This window comes from Dromaius novaehollandiae, chromosome 1 (genome assembly GCF_036370855.1).
Source record: "Dromaius novaehollandiae isolate bDroNov1 chromosome 1, bDroNov1.hap1, whole genome shotgun sequence".
NCBI classification, from domain to species: Eukaryota; Metazoa; Chordata; class Aves; order Casuariiformes; family Dromaiidae; genus Dromaius; species Dromaius novaehollandiae.
The window spans coordinates 160,519,941-160,537,975 of record NC_088098.1 but is presented as its reverse complement, the minus strand read 5'-3'; the positions used below and the strand labels follow the sequence as shown (position 1 = coordinate 160,537,975).

Genomic DNA, 18,035 nt, shown 5'->3' with positions numbered 1-18,035 from the left:
ACAACCAATAACTCAGTGTAATTGTGCACAGTCACTATCAGCATCGAGCCAGTGATACCATCAGATTTACCCGAGAGGAAACCTTTTCTGTTTGAGTCACTTACTGAGTTCTACAATCATTCCAATCATTCCATATGATTCAGTTCCAAGAACCAATATCTTACCTGCTTTCACCATAAGTATTAGTTTGGATAAAATATCAGAACGGAATAGTGCACATTCAATAGTGCTGAGTAATGGTCTTGGAAGGGAGGCTGCTGTTTAAAGTATGGAGAAACATTTCAAAAACATAAATACAGGTGAACCAGCATCATGTTTTCAAAAGCAGTTTAGCTACCTTGGACATGTCTATATGTCGTAATGGTGTACAATGCATATACCATCAAGCCAGAGTCAACCAAACTGGTATGTCCATGTGGCAAACTGCAGTCCTGTTGAGGAGATACCAGCCTGGGTCATGGAAACAGACTATCAATGTAATCATGGTGCTGCACTGCACGGTAGCTAGAAGGCCTGGTCATGTAGGCAGCTGTTTTACTCTGGCCCAGCACCACACTTACGTAGTTATACGGCTTCCAGTCTCTGAGCTATGAAATTTAGGAACATACATATTTTATTCAATTTATGTCTTTTACTTGTGTGTGCTCTACTTCTCATACTTTACCCTGAGTGTCTGCTATAATGGAGACACGCTTCCTACCAAGCTAACCATATTTCAGGCTCATGTAGTGGCACAGTGCAAGTATTGGCTTCCCATCATTGCTTTTTGTCCACCAGTTCCAGAGGTGTTCTTCCAAAACACAAAGTCCTACTACTGCCATTTCATGAACAAAAGTGTAGAATTTTGGTTCGGTTTATGTATTGAAGAAACTAAGTTTCACAGAAAAGCCACAGGATTTCAAATCTTAAGCTCCTCACTTCAGAAAGTTCACTTATACTACTAACTCAGGTAGACATTTTGCTGTAAGATTATCAGTATGATGTGACATTGCTTACTCTACCTCAGAGTCATTCTGATTTCAGGCCATTTTATTTCTTGAGACCGATAAGGAGAAAAAATGGATAAACTTGATTTGGTTTACTCAATTTGCATACTCAAGACTGTTTGGCCATCCCAGAATCAACTATAAGATCTCTTATTTCAGATATGTGAGCTGATTAATTCAAATCCAATATTTATATTTCTTTGTGCCAGAAAAAGCCTGCCTTTTTAACTTATTTCAAATTTGCAATTCAGTACTGATATATAATGCTGAAACAGGAAAAGCAATATTGAATTCTGTAAAGAAGATCTTAAAGTATCTATATAATGTTATTACTTGTTAGTGCCTTGAAGCAAGAGAAGATCTGGAGGCAATATTAGTTTGACACATTCCACATATTCAGTGAGAATATGTGAAACATATTATCTCTAAATCCACAATTAACATTCTTAGACCAATGAGAAGTTTGTAGAGAAGTAGCACACATAATACAAATATAATAAATCTACAAACACATCACTTTAGTTTTGAGACTAAAAGAAAAATAATACAAAAAAGGAAAATATGTTAGCGGTAATTTGGCACATTAGCTCCAATGTAATAATTCAATACAAAATAACTATCTGGGAGATTATTTTTCAGAAAGTGAAAGAACAAACACCAAATGCTGATGGAAAGATGAACAAAAACAATAAATGATGAGTGAAAGAAGGCTATAAACTGAATATTACAAAAGAAGTTCCCACACAGTAAGATCTCAATTTGCTATTTTGTGCATGAAATAGGAAAATGTTGAGGATTTTGCTCTTCCTTGTGTGTATTAAATCACACCTGTGTATTTGTGTAACACACACTGATACCTCCCTTTCTGGTGATTTGCCCACAAGGTTAGGATGGCCAGCATGAGCTCTCTAGTTCCATTTGCCTTATGTGATTGTCATTCTGGGATTCAAACATGAGACAAGGATTTCTAGATAGTCTGAATCCCCAAATCTGGAGTGTCAACAGAGCAAGTTAACTTTGCCAAGTGTCCTTAGGACTCAGCTAGCAATTCAACCCAGCCTCCTTTACCCCAAGGGTCCTGTCTGTGGACCCTTGCCAGTACACTCCCCTGTGGTAGGTCAGCTGAGAGTTGTACTAATCTTATTGCTTATGGCATTTTAACTTGTAGTGCCTACAGTCAGGAAGATTGTCTGCCTTGCTCTAAGTCAGAGACTTCTAATTAATTTCACTTATAAGAGGCTATGGGAGTTGCACACTACAAAAATTTACTCTCAACAGAAGTGGGTCTCTGGGGCTTCACACCCTACTCAGGACTGACATGGCAAAGGAAGAACACTGCATTTCTACATACTTTTCATGCTGCGGTGTAAACACAGGCCTGTAACTATTTAGGCTGTAGTACAACAGTCACATCATAATGCCTTCCTGAATATGAAAATAGGCCAAACCACACTTTATTTGTCAATAAGTAGATTATTGACAGAGAGCAATCAAAAAGATTACCTAGCAGTGATTATTAAATTATTTTAATTACATGATTGTCTAAACTGACTTTCACTGAACATTTAAACCAATTTCTAAATCTGTTTTGTAATCTCTTAATTTCTAATACAGTGTGATGTTCAACTGTCTAACAAAGTACTGCCATTTTCTTCAACATCTCTGTTTTGTTCATTTTCTTGAAGATGTCTCCTTACAAGAACACTGGTACAGTCATAGTTTATTGAAAATATTTTCAAGCACAATAAAAATATGTACTTACTTGTTTAAGTTTCTTTAGATCTTCATCGAGTTCCAAGTTGTCCAGAATAACAGCAACAAACAAGCTGAGTAGAATCTACAAAACAATTGTAAATTATTTTTAAAGCTTGCCTGATTTTTCTTAAGAAGTAGTATTAAATGCCATGGAAAAAAATGAGGGTCTCTGATGTAATTAGGAGTCTTGCCTTTGATATCTTTTGAACTGATATTGCCTGCTACCATATGCCTGAGAGCCATTTTGTAAGTAATAAATTGTTTTTAGCCTATCATACAATTACTGTATAAATTAAAAAAATGCAATTCTACATTTCATGACCAATGCATTATGTATGGCTAACAATATACCCGTCAAAATGTATTTCACAGGAAAAGGAAATTAAATTCATCAGAGATATAAAAATATGAAACAGAGCAGAATCCTAAAATACCTCTTAAGGCTAAGTTACTTGGCAATTAAGGTGTGAATTTTTAGCACAAAGGCCACCTGACACCAACTTACTTTATGGACTTGCTTAATGCCCGGAGTGTCTCTGTGCAGAGTAGCTAATTTCACTTTAAAGAAAAGTAAGCTACCTCACTATTTGAGTGCATTGGCAGCCACAGTGTAGGAGACAGATGCAGAGCAGCTAATGCACTGTACATTCACAGCTTCATTTACTACACATTAAATTTTGTGTAGATATAGCTTTAGGAGGAAGAATCCCAGAAAAATAAATGTGTGTATGAGAAAGTTACTATATCTTCCTTGTGTAGTGGTATTGTCCAGAGGCCAAATAAGCTGAAAACATGACATACGTCTGAGAAGAGGACAGAACTAGGAAAAGTAGGATGCAGGTGAGGGAGGATACTGCCACTCAGTATGTGTCCTCAAACTGCTTAACATCTTAAGGCAGCAAATGTGTACATACTTCGTTTTACAGCTGTAACTGCCAAGGTTTTAGTCTCTGGGGACCAAGGCACATCACACATGAAGTTTGAGAAGAACAACGCCTAAAACAAAGACGATACCCTGCGGTAGAAATCCTGAATGAAAGTATCAGTGGATACCTTTCAGAAAGGTAAAGCAAGACAGAATTTTGATAAAATATATAATCCCTGACACAAACCACTTTGATCACTAATTGTTGGTCAACAGTTTTGCTATCATTTTGTTAGAATTTTAATGTAATTTACATTATTTTTCTTCTTCACACACATTATATAGTCTGTGATTCTCTATTATCTGCAGCTCGGAGCACATTAGTTAAGGAAGTATTGTTCCATGTTAAAAGAAATATAGTACTCATTAAATATATTGCCACTTACAACTTTGTTGCTTTGTGCATGTCTATGTATCAAGACACATCAATACTTTCATTAACTCTCTTTTCACGTCAACAAGAACCATAGAGCTGTTACCACAATAGAACAGTTAAACCCAAACTTATTATTTGTTTAACTTCCTGTACTGCCATCTTGATTAATAACAGTCTTCACTTCCAAGAGAGGTTTTGTTTTTTGAGCTTCAACTTTTCTTTGCCTTCTATTGTGAAACCTATTCATTTCTTTCCAAAGCTCAACAGTCTCTTTTGCCAAATGCCTGCAATTATCACTTCTCAATTCTAATCCTCCCCCTTCTTCTGGCTGATGAAAGTTATTCCTTCATTTGACTTCCTTCTTGTTATTCATTTACTGCTGTTTATTCTTAGATCTTTTCTTGGTTTCAGTAGCAGCCCAACCATTTTCATGCTCCTTCACCAATTTCATGTTATTTTCTTTCTTTAAGCTTCTTTTGCCTCCAGACAACTCTGTCCTAAAGAGATTTTTCTTTCCAGGGTCTGAGAAAAATCTCAAAACTGAAGCTAACAACTTCATAGGGACAGGTAACTCTGCAAAGTTCTATTAGCAAAGTTTCTTCATACAAGTACAATTTGCAGGAATGAGAAGAAATGTGTACACCTATGAAACAAAGCAAGGACCATTTAATTAAATGAGAATTCCCTGGAAAAGCACTGAGGAGAGAGGTAACTCAGCTCCTGGCAAAATAAATGGGTTAAGTGAACAGAGAAGTCCTATATGACTGTTTCAAAACAGAGTTGTTTTATAAGAAAAAAATGGATTCTAGTTCAAACAATGTTCTTTGCGAAGTATCAGAAAAACAGCAGCAAGATTCTCTAAGCAATAACAGTTTTCAAATCCATGACCAAAATCCACTTCCTTTTTGATTTCCATCCTCACTTCTCAGGAGCTTTAAAGATCTTTTTAGAGTGAAAAATTGCCATTACAGACCTCGAGGAATCTTCTGATCCTTGCCAGAAGGGTAGAAGTCCTATGTATCTGTTGATACGTATATTCATTCAGCTTATTTTTTAAATTTGTCTAAGCATCTTTAAGAGAATCAAATATCCTTTTATTAAGCAGACAGAATTTCAGCCCATGTGAAGGAGCCTGCCTCATCCACAATTGGCCATTTGACCATTTGGTCATTACAAGTGGAACAGGATATATAATGAAGTAGAAAAAGGAAGCTGGGGGCAGATAGAGACTGTATAAATACAGTTAGTACCTTATATAAGTAGCCAACACTGAACAAAGAAAGAAAAAGGAATGAAGAAAGTGGAAATATGAATAAGTGCATCCAAACACTATACTAAATGCAAAATACAAAATAAGCAGAAGTGTGGAAGAACTAGAGATAGCTAAAAAGATCATTCCCCTAATTGTGGCATTTTCTCTGAGTTTCGTATTTGAAATACATACAGTAACAAGCCCTAATTGATGTAAGATTTCCAAAAAGCTGTTCTCCTTACCATTTTCTCTGTAGAAAAATGTAATCATCCCATTTGAAATGCACACAGGAAAAATACCTTTTTCAGATATAATCTCCATTTCCATGTACATGCAGGAACTGCTTTATTAATTCTCATTCTTTTATTGCTTGATATGCTACATGATATATTTCCCATGTGTTGATTTTGCATCAGACAACAGGAAAGCAGTGATTTCTAATTAGGAGTTTGCACCCTGAGGCCTTACACTTCTGACTTCAATTACAGCTGCAAACAAAATGCAATGGAGATTGAGAAGACCATTCTACGTGATAAATAAAAGCACTTATTTCACTCGGCAAACATCAGAACTGTGAAGGAACAAGATAGTTAACAATTATAATATCAGTTTAACAGTATTGGATCTTCTATGAAGAACACCTCAGACCCAAACAAAGGCTCACCACCTTATGCCACATGGCTGAAGAGTAAATTGTACCACATCAAAGAACTAATCCTAAGGCCCTCTATGCTGAAAATGAGCTTCACACTTAGGCCTAACCAGCTGAGTAAAATAAGTAATGCAAGAGCTATGACAGTAATTCAAAGCAAAGAAAAGCATCGCACATTTGCAAGTCAAAACTTACCAGAGTAGCAAAAAGATGATAAAGTATGAAGTAAATAGCAACTACGGGTGCCCACATATGTCCTACAGCATTCAGTGTCTGATCCATGACATCTACCCATCCTTCCTGTGTAAGAATCTGAAACATTGACATGAATGCCTGCAAGAAATAGATTCATGAATTATATTAAAATAGTTTCACAGACACAAGCCTCAAGTTGATTTAACAGAGCAGAAGACTTTTTTTTAACTTAAAAGATAAGATAAATGGATTTCAATTTGTAAAGTCAGGTGAAATGGTATTTTCAGAGCAAGAGGAGAAGTAAAAAGCTTAACCTTTGACTGAAATGTAATATTCTGCAACTTGTAAACATAGTCCTAGCTGCAATAGCCCATATGAAGTGGTTTCCTCCAGGGCTGATTAATAAGAGAAATATTCTAAGCATTACAGCTTATTGCTTTGAGTGTTATACTGTGCTGTCGTTCTGCTTATTCTTGAGTGTTATCTCTCTATAAATGTACCTAAAATTAAGTGTAATAATTAAATGAGACCATACATTTATATCATTTTAACAGCAAAAGCATTCTAGGCATCTCACAAGTGAGACTAAGCAAAAAAAAGCATGGCCTTAGTTCTTCCATCCGTTTCATTCAGTCAAATTCTTCCATGATACATTAAGTAGCATTCTTTGTGGAAGTGTTTCTGTAACATTTTCAAATCCCTTCAAGCCAGGAGTGCATGTCAAAAATAGAGGGAATGAAGGAAATGCGTCAACCCATTGTTACAGGCAAATATAGGCGAGATAGGCAATATATGAACCCAGATGAACCCTAAAACCTAGATGTTCTAGGCCTCTTAAACCCCAAACCTGCACTTGAGCCATGTAAAGCAGAAGATAGGCTATATTTCATCTATTGCCATTTTTTTTCATAATATACCCAAAATGTTAACCATTTATGAAGCAGATCAATGGTCAGTATCCATTCACCCAGTCTCAATGCTGGAGATGTGGCATGATTTTCAGGTCACAATTTAGAAACAGGCTCAGAGAGATAAAATTGGATGAGGCCAAAGGCAGTACCTGGGACCTAGACTCTCATAATGAGCTCTCTGGAGAAAGCTGAGACAGCTGCACTTTACAGAAGGGTTGCTCATGGAACAGGAAGAAGAAAGAGCCCAAGCCAGGAGTAGAAGTGATCTGATCAAACGCAGGCATAACCATTACAGGCTTTGGAATTTAAGCTACTCGCTCAAAGCTTACTTTATAGTAATTTGAGAGATATAAGCACTTCTGTCTCATCTCAACATAGACATCTAAAACAGGTCACCTGAATCACCTTCTGTCTACACTTCTTCACTGACATCTCAAAACGCATAGATGTAGACGTTTGCATGGCAACTGGCTAAAGGTCGGTGAAATAAATGCCACCCAAAAGACTACAGCACAGACCAGAATCGAACTCAGTATGACAGGTGTGCAAGCATGAAACGTATGTCATACCTAGACAGTGATGACTGTGCTCTGCCTTAGTCACAGATGTCTGACTCTGGTATGTAAGTGATGTACAGATCTCGATAGTTCTAAAACTTCAGCTATGGCCAAACTGCTGCACAAGTTTTCCTGCTTTTGCTTGATATCAAAAATGAATTTCTTTCCAGACAGCAAGGATCAGAGCTGATATCTTACTGAAGTTTAAAACCTTCAAGTGTTGGTAGTGAAAAAGTGTTGAAAACTGAAGTAAGATGTCAACGACACACCTTCCTGTTAATAGGATTCCTCCAATTCAAAGTGTTGATGCAGCTTGTAGTGATCAAGAGGTATTGTATCTATGCTCAGTATGGCTGACACTTCAAGCAACAGCAAATTAACACAATAATGCCCTTGGCACAAAGAGAAGAGAACCATTTTTGTTACACCCATAAGGAAACAGAACCAGAAAGCCCTTTGCATCAACTTATCCTAAGCCCGAATGCATGCTGGAAATGCCAAAAATGTGTAGACTGGTCTATGCCCTTGTAGAACAATAACATAGTTTCTAGTTCATTTTCAAATCTTCAGGCATAAATAACTGTGTAGCTTCATGTTTCTATTTCTAATATTAACTACAGACATATAGTTTTCTTGAGTTCCCTATCAAGTTTGCTGAATTCTTCAAATAAAACAATGTTTTCTCTAAGCAGTTCCTCCTGGTGCAAACAGGACTCTTCAGACTACATCCACACTGTAAGTAATGTAGAATTATGCTGCTCAGGGCTAATTCACTCTACAGCAGACCGTTCACGCGCATGTTACATGGCACTTGGTCCTGCACCTTCTCGAGACCCTATGTGGTGTTCCTGTGGCTATAACACATCATTATTATCTGGTGAGGGGAAATTGGTTCCAACTATCTGAAATCATGGCAAGGATGTGGCACAGCTCACCACACTACTGTTTCTGTATCATGAAATCAAGGGGGTGTGCTGTGTGCTTAAAATTTGAAAGGAGGGCCTGTGAGTGCAAAGCTTGCTGGGATGGTGTAGGAGGGTAGGTAAGTCAGGGACAATAAAAACTGGTGCAGTCTTGCTGTCCAAATTACCTTTTTGTAGTGCCCAGTTGGAGAGAACTATTGCCCTGTCTGTGCTCTGGGATTGTCTTGGAGAGAGTTAGCTGGAGCCAGGAAGAAAGTTAAAGATTAAGCAGCATCACTATCTGGAGGCTAGTGCTTGAGCTCAGTCTCTGGCCTCTTTCACTGAGCATTGGAAAGGACCCTAGCACTGAAGCCTTTTCTTCTCTGTACGTTGTAACTAGCACAAATTTTAAGATAATAAAAATTGGGTCATGGTGTCTTTAGATGATGTCCAGAGGAAGAACTGTGCATTTATACCCTCCCTGGGGGCTCCCACACATTTAGCTATTATGAACTTTGCAAACAATTTTCCTGACGGTTCTCACAGAAAAAAAAAGAAAAAAAAAGAATACAGCTCAGTTTCTTATTGCTGTTATGTTCTGTAGTACTCTCTGAAGCAGGCAGAAGTATAAACACACTGTTAGACTAAGACCAAGGGGTTTGAGTAAGACAGCTATTTTTACAGTTGCTTTTCAGAACGAAATAACACTGATCAAATTTTCAGAGAAGATTAAGCTTACAAGTCCAAATCACTCATAAGGAGCGAACCTAAGGAGTACATGAAATAGATCAAAGCATTCTAGAGATCACACACCTTGGGGGATGAAGTTAAGTGTAAGACTTAAATTCCTGTATCAGCAACATCTTGACCAAATGTAATGTACTGATTTTTCCTTTGAACACACAGATCCCACAGAGAACAAAGGCTATTGTAACCCAGAAATAGCCCCAAATGGAGAAAAGCGCTCACAACTACCTTCCTGTAAATCCTTTATGTCAGTTAAAATCTTAGCTATCTATCTCATGTGTTTGTGTGAAAATCCAAACACGGATGCTGGATTTTGCACAGTACCATTCACCTGCATGCTTCTACCAGTAGTCTTGGCCTTAACTAGCATATTGCTGACTCGTGCCCAGATCCTGGAGAAGGTCCCTTTGAAGTAGTGTCTCCCACAACCACACACAGAGACACCTTATACTGTGAAAAATTACATCATCTTTCTAGTGACACATTTCCTTGAAAAAAATCATGCTGAGGGTCCTACAAAAAAAAAAAAAAAAAAAAAAAAAAAAAAAAGACAGAACACCAGCATGTGTTATCTTCCTCTGTAAAATACCTCAGGTCCCTCCACATGCAAAACATGCAGAGAAGGAAATGCTGGGAACAGTAGCTCAGGAGGAGCCTTCTGTAGACAGAGGAGTATGTGTGAAACAACAGGAAATTCAGCCACCTTTATACCAGTCAGCGGTGCTTGGGGGCAGAGAAGACAACGATCCCCTCAGTGTACAGTGACAATGTACAGTTACAGTGCTAGTTCTCACCTTCCCTTCACAAGGGGGGGTAAAGCTAAAAGAGGCGATCATTGTTTCACTGTACTCAGAGCAGCTCTGGACCTAGTGGTGGTTATACCTCACTGGTGTGATACTCTGCTGAAATAAAAAAGAAGGTAGATAGTACATTAAATAATACATCCTGCTGCTGGCTTTAAAAACACCTGGGTGACTGCATAATTGAAGCAGTGCAGCATCCTATATTCTGAATCACATACTCTAGTTTATTGTGTTTTTTTCCAAATGTATTTTAATTATTTCTTCAAGGTATAAACCTATCTCCAATACTGTGTTGTGAACCCTTCATTACTACAAGCACTATGTTAACTTAGAAAAGACACTCTTTTAGCATAGTGAAAATCTAATCTTCCATCTGAAACAGTTGTCCCTAATGGATATAGTTAATAGAATATCACTTTAATACAATTTAAGTATTTTTACTTAATTATTATTTATTTTATTTAATTTTTATTTAATATTACGCTACTAAAGTCCTTTATATCACAAAACATTAGTTTTAAGAAAAAAATAAGGCAGTGCACAATGAGTTTATGTTTTGTACCCAGCAATCTCCTTCAGAGCAAGATATTTTTAGTTGAAAGGTATACTTCCCACTGTTTATTTTAAAATGAATTTGAAATGCAACCATCTAGCTGACAGAATCAACATCTGTGCAGATGAGACTTAAAGATTTATGCAAATGCTGAATTTCTGAATTAATTTATGTTATAGAAAAGGTTGTCAATTTCTTGAAGTATTTATGCCCTATTACTTAATTAGCTGTTTTGATGATGAAAGTTGAACTACTTCTTTTTTTAAAAGTGGATGATCAGCAAATGTTCAGTTAAATGTACCAGCAGGAGTGACACTTCTGATACCCTGTCCATCCACAGAGGTGATGCCACATGACTACTGCAGGAAAAGTATGGAAACTTTCACTTTTAATGTACTTGACTTGCAACTGGTGCTTGCTCAAAATATTATGGGCCAAATCCTGAAGGCCTTAATCATTGATGCAGTCCTATTACAAGTGGTATTATTTCTGTAAATTAATAGGATTTAGGCCAACACTGTGAAATGCTTGCATTTTTTTCTACTTATGTTGCACCTTGCTTTTTTTCCTAACATACTAATGAGAGCCCACTGAGAGCAGAATAGCTGTCCTGTAAAAATGTGTCAGTAGGACTCAAACTGAAACTGCATCAAAGAATTCAGACTATACTGTTCAGATTTTTTAATGAACGCTGATTATTTTGAACTAATATGTCATAATTTGAGCCTCCTCCAAGTTCAAGACTGAAAGTGAAGCCCCGATTCTACTGAAGACAGTAGATTCTGATATTGACTGATGTCAACAGCAAAAAACCCATTGGCATCAGATGGGCCTGGATTTCATTTTGTGTTGACCTATTTAAAAGGATAGCAGCATTCCTAGCTTTGAAATCTATCTGAGACACTGAGCAGTCAATACATGGCTCCAAACTGCAGGAGAAATTGTGCTTTTAAGGGGCATGGAAGTGGGAGACACTAAAAATGTATTTTGATTTCCATATGGTTAAACTTTAAATTCCTTAGCAACTACCTTCCACTGATGCCTTTGAACAGAACTCTCTCATTTCTCCTTTATTTTGTGTCTGGAGCTCAGCTATCCCCTGTTTTTCTCAGGGCTTAATATATGCAGGCAAAAAAGATGTGCAAAAATAGAGATAGCAGATTGGTTTAAAAAAGTATAACAAACATCTTTATTTTTATACTTAGTATTAGAGATAAAGCCAGTCTATTTGGAAAGTTGCAATGGTCAAAAGAAGAACAGCGAAATTTGTAACCATAGCAACACTGGGCTTGTGCCTATTGACTGTTGTCAAGAAACCATGTGAAAACATGCAATTTATAGGCATTAGTGAAAGAAGGAGGTCTACTTGTTCCAAAACCCATACTGTGCCTTCCTGTAAGGCACTTACGGTTTCAAAATGATTTCATGTTTTGTCTGTTTCAGTGTTGAAGGCACTTTAATGTACAACCTCCAAATTTAGCCTCTAGTGCGATCATTTCTCTTAGCATACTTGTCTTCAGCATATTTAGAACTGCAAAAAGTCCACAATAACAAACAGTGCCTGCCACTGTAGCTTCATTCTCATCTGGGGATAAGCCCCTGAAAATCTACAGTACCAAATTCTTCTGATGCAGACATCCTCATATCACCTAGGTTATATAGTAATGCCAGTGTTTATTCAGTCATGTTTTGAAAACAATACATGCCATGCAAACCCAAAAGCACACATTTTATAATTGTCTTATTGTAAACTGATTCAGTGGTCTTTATCCGGAGGCGACAGCATTAGTGAGAATCCCCCAGCCTCTGCTAGAAAGACACACTTTAGATGGACATTGTCCTATAAAAATTTTTGAGTATAAAGTTTTCACTCATTCTATTAATTTATTAAGAGCTGCTCCATTAGAAAACTACAAAAGGAAAACACATACTGTAAATTATACTTTGAACTACTTATGACTAAGTGAATATGTATACAAATAAATAATGACTAAAAATAAGAGGCAATTAATTCAAGCTATCCTATAAAAAGTATTAAAAATATTTCAATTCAGTATTACTAGAACACTCCCTTCCTGTTGGTAAAAGGTCTTGCACTTTTCTAAAAAATGAATCAGAAAACAACTCTGGCTATTCCCTGTTTTTAAACAACTGTATAATTTGCTGGATGAAATATTTTCTGCAAATTCGTATATATATTTCAATATGTAGATATAGCTGCTAAAATTCAATATGAGAATAGTACTTATTGAGGCCTAATGCACATCAAAACATTCAAAACAATTTAAAAGTTTACTAGCATCTTGATGTATCTCAGCAATGTTTTTTACTGCAAGTTGATCTTTCTTAGATCATTACTCCTATTCATCTAGTTAAAATCTGAAAGTTGTTGTGTATCTGTCTTATTTTAATTATATAACTATAATTCTTTCAGAACTGTCATTGCCATTTTGCATAAGTAACAAACTAATTCCAAAGACAAATTCCATGATAACTTCAAACTTTCGCAGTTGGAAGTTTGTTTCATAAATTATACATGGGTTTTGGATCCCATGGGATCTATATTGGGATACCACAGCACAGTAGTACTATCATTCAATTTACAGACAAAAGCCTGATTTTGTAAGAAAAACTTGAGTTATATTATCTTCTTTTTTTCTTTCTTCAGCTTTCAGAAAAGAATTGCATTGAATTGTTAATGATCCCACTGAGTGTTTTTCTAAAATAGAAAGCATGGCATTACATTATTCCCTGTGGGTAGGTATTTTTTTGTCTTAGATTTGATGGCTAGCATCCCATGCATCAAATCCAGGTTGATAATTACAAATTGTTGCCTAGCCATTTTGTTTGTTAAATGCATGACCCCTGAGGCTGTCTTACTCATTCTTATTTAATTGTTCCAACCAATGCACTTTCACTAAAACAGATACAGTGGATAACCAAGCTGGGATGAGAGAAACAAATAAACTGTGACTGGAACCAATCCATGTACACTCAGTCTAATATATTATTAAAGAAATGGCAGTATTTTCATTCAGAACAGTGTGCTTCAGTAAATACATTAGCTCCAATTTCCACTGATTTTCAATGTTCTGTTCTGATTGAAACACAATGTCCATAAATATCCATTATTTATGCCCAAAAGGCAAACACTTAGTCCATGCAGACAGGGTTTATAATCCTGTGCAAAATGGGCATTCCTGTACAAATCAAGAACAACCATTTTCATAATATGAAGATATAAATCCTGTGTAAGCATATTTTATATACATTTTGAGGATATTATTCATGGTTGTGCACATGAACCCTCTTTTTGTAGTATGCTAGACTACTGTTAAACCATATGCTTTATTATATCACCATCAGTGTGTGTAAATATAATTTCTCTGTATTCCCTCAACAACAGAAATAGAACACTTATCCCAGCCTAAGCCAAACTTCACTACTGAAGGCAGACAGAAAGACTGACATACCCAGAAAATACAAGCCTTTTATCTCTGCGTAAGCTGATTCTGCTTCACGGTGTGTAGAACAAAAGTAAGACTGGTAATATAATAACAAGTATGATATATTAACAATGAGAAAATAATAACAAGCAAGAAGTAATCAACGGTGCTTATACTTGCCCGTGGAAAGGTTGTAAATCTATCCAGTTCTTCCACAAAACAGAACATTTGTAAACTGATTGCTGACATTACAATTAAAAGGCTGGCAGTAAATACTACCAAACTCCCAAGTTTTTTTCCTGGTCCAAATATCTTATACACAAAATCCTCCAAAGCAGGAGAAATCTTTATAAGTCGAACTACTCTGAGAACCTGCAAAGAAAGAGAAAATACAGATGTACTAGTTGTTTCAGTTATTATACTCAGCAACATCAGGCTCAGAGACTTCAAGACCAAGGGACTTGTAGCCTTGCAGCCCAGTAAATATCATGTTGCCATTGCTTGTAACAGGCCACAGGTTGTGTGTTAGGTTAAGAACACAAGCCCCTAGGACCTGTCAGGCTTTGTCTTATTTTAGTCTGTCTGGAGATTTGTATTAGCTTGCAAGAGCAATTATGTGATGACCAGGTAACTATTAACCTGCTTTGTTTTAGCTTTTCGCTTAGCTTTTTACAATTGCGTGGGGTAATGCTTATTGTTATTTATATATTTTGTACAAACAGATAGTAATAACAAGCAGTAATTTTGCATAGAATGAACTATCTATGACCCTTTAATAAAATGCAGCAGTGAGGAGTACAGGCATGGGATGATAGCAGAGGTCTTGAGAGCACAGGCGCAGGACGATCCTGGAGGCTCCAGGGCTATAAACAACTCACCAATGACCAATGGTCATCATAGGAATGCAGCTGGTTTTAGAGTAACAAAGGGAGCAAGGACATACAAAACACCTCATAAAAAGTAAATTTGGATGATGCAACACAGAATTACAGACCAATAAAGAAAAATCAAGGTTTACAGCATGTTACCAAATATATAACAATGACCTCAAGCAGACCAGTGAGGAGGGAGAAACCATCAACATCAGACTTTTCCTGGTTATGGATTTGGGACACTGATGACTCCACATACCCACCACAACTGAATCACTGTATATTAGGACCCAGAGGGATAGAAGAAGAGTGAGCAAAACACCAGACAAAGCACAGATATGATGAAGTCTGTATATCATTTTGACTGTGTATAATTTGAACTGTGTTAGTATCATTGTACTGGAATAACTGGACCCTTCAATTGGAATGTGGGACTTAATTTGACTAATAACAATAAAAGTATGGCTTTGAATATAAAGTGTGATCCTTCTGCCCATACCAAGATTTTGAGTGCAACAAACTGGGAATTCAAGCAACTTATTCCGTGACTTGGATGCAACAAATTGGTAACAGGACTATTATGATCATTTTGTCAATCCAACCCAAGTAATACAGGTCACTGTCAAGAGTCTCACTTTTTCATTCTGCAGTTAGCCCACAGCTTCTCTTTGAGATAAAACATGCATTTTTTAAACAGACCAGTCCTGATTTAGCAATTGAGAATCTACTGTAGTGCCAGGTAAATCACTCCAAAGGTTGATCATCATGACTGTGAAAAATTCTTACCTATTTCAACTGGGCAGAGTCCTGAGCAGTCTTTGAAGAAAGCTTGGCTTTAAGCAGGAGCCTGGACTAGATAACTTTAAAAGGCCACTTACAACCTAAATTTTTCTATGATTCTATGTTATCTGTAACATCAGTTTACATATTTGCATAAAGAACTGCCAACTCTTCTTCCACAGGTCATCCTTCCAATTCAGTGACCCAAAGGGAAATCAGCACAAATTGCTTGGCATTATGTACAGTATAACCTAGCAAGTTAGATAATGAAATGTATGTTGCTATTTCATCCTATAGACAGAAAGGGAAAAATTGGGTTACATTTCTCAATTGGAAATAGCATCCATGTGCCAGCGATATATTTTACACCTCTCAGTATTTACAGTGGCAGCAGAATTGTGAGAGTGTGTCGAACTCTGTTGAGGTCTTACCTAGTATCCTGACCCATTTGCTGACCGTGCCCCCACCTTTGTGACTGCTGCAGGTGCTGCTACTACTGAGTCTACCTTTGTTAAAGCTGCTGATCCTTCTATTCCTGACAGTGATGCTGCTAGAAACAGTGCCAGGAACATCATCACCAACAGAGGCAGTGGCAGCAACAGCACTTGCTGGAGGCAACTCGCAGGAGCATAGGGGGCAAATGAGATTCTGTAGTTCTTACAAAGAAAAGGATTCTCTAGCCCAGGGTACATCTTTATTTCCATGAAGATTATATTGAAACTGAAAGGTAGGAATTACGGCGCAGTTATAAGCTGACCTCATGTACAAGTCCAGTACAACTACTGTGCTGCTTTTGGAGAGAAAATAGGTTGACAGAATGATATAGGAGTTGTTCACAGAAAGGCTTCACTGTACCTTCTATATTGCTAAGAATAGTTTCTTAGCATTCAAAATACCTTGTATTTTTCATGAAATTCATCTCATCTGTCTAACAGTCAGGTGCCTAGCATAAGCTAGTCATCTGGGCTCTACTTTCAAAGGGGAGAGAGAGAAAGTCAACACCAGAGAGCAATTCATTCCAAACATACCTGAACCCTAGCGTGGGATGGGATGAGTCACGCTTTGGAAGTGCCTATCTGTGTTCACAGGTTATAAAAAGGACCTAGACAGAGGGGTTACAACTAGACAGCTTAACTTCCAGATCATTAGAAAAAGATGAGCTGAAGTCTTTTCTTTCACACTCATTGAAGGCACTGTGATCACATTACATATAATCTATGTATGTGACACTGGTTACCAAGAGAGTGACAGACTGTGAGATTAGTGAAACTTTCAGGTGCTACGAAAAATGAATGTGCAAACATGGTGCCTTCTTACATACAAGATCCAGCTGTAGTGTGACTGCTAGCTCTGTTCCCGTCAATACTAGTGTCAACACTGACTCCAGTGGGGTGAAGATTTCATGCTAGTTGGTCTTCTGAGTCACGTTTTAGATAAACTATATTGCCCACATTACTTTTTCCCTTTCCTTTTGGAAGCTTTAACTGACCTTTAAGCAACACACTAATCTTATTGATACTATTTGCTGTTTCATCAGTTTTCATCAGGAGACAAATTAAATCTAGCAAAAGTACACTGTAATGAACATTTATGCATTCCATGTAATTGGATTGCAAATTTTACTAAATTTATTAGATGTAGAAAGTGCACTATTTGGATTAAATATAAAAATATTTTGCAAACCAAATCAAAATGAAAATTGCAAAAGAGAAACCACAGCTTTGTTACAGATAATGGCTGCATCTCTTAGGGTGATGATATTTATTCATAAAATGACTCAACAGTACTATATTGTCTCTTTAAACCACCAAATGTCAAATTCTATTGAACTTTCTTCCTGTAAGTTTATTACAGGCCTCTGCTAAAATATGCAAATTCTGTTATTTCTCCACTGATTTTGGGGCCTACAGATTACAGCCATGGAATGGTGCTTTGCTGTAGTTTATAGATGTTTTCTTTTACAGAGCGCTCTGCAAATTGTTTTGAATGAATGAACAGTGAATGCAAGGAAGATAGGTGGGAGGGTGGACAGTAGCCAATGCAGTGAAGAGTGAATCATGTGTTGGCAAAAGTAGTGATTAAGACTAATAAATAATGCAGACTGAAATATATACATAGGAAGACTAGAGAAGCAAAAAATACTTCTACTTACTATCCTGGAATGTGTCAAATAGGACTTCTGTTTTCAGTAACTGGTTTTGTTGGCTGACAAGGAACACATTTAACCTGTCATCATTAATATCTATCTAATATCTGGAGATCTGCCTAACCTCCAGGTGTACCCATGTGAGCAAGACTTTTTGACCTTGGTTGATTTGAAAAT

The 18,035-nt window shown here is 36.9% G+C and overlaps 1 protein-coding gene across 7 annotated transcripts in view; it reads right to left on the bottom strand.

Annotated features, from left to right (window-relative positions):
* Positions 1-18,035, bottom strand: part of NALCN (sodium leak channel, non-selective) — a 242,394-nt gene that overhangs the window by 90,470 nt on the left and 133,889 nt on the right. For 6 of the 7 annotated variants that reach the window (XM_064504258.1, XM_064504278.1, XM_064504272.1 and 3 more), the window contains 3 exons: positions 14,241-14,432; positions 6,142-6,279; positions 2,749-2,823 (listed from right to left, as the gene is read on the bottom strand). In XM_064504258.1, coding sequence (XP_064360328.1) covers positions 2,749-2,823; positions 6,142-6,279; positions 14,241-14,432 — 405 coding nt within the window. The remainder of the gene's footprint in view (positions 1-2,748; positions 2,824-6,141; positions 6,280-14,240; positions 14,433-18,035) is intronic. The other variant, XM_064504285.1, reaches the window with a different exon arrangement.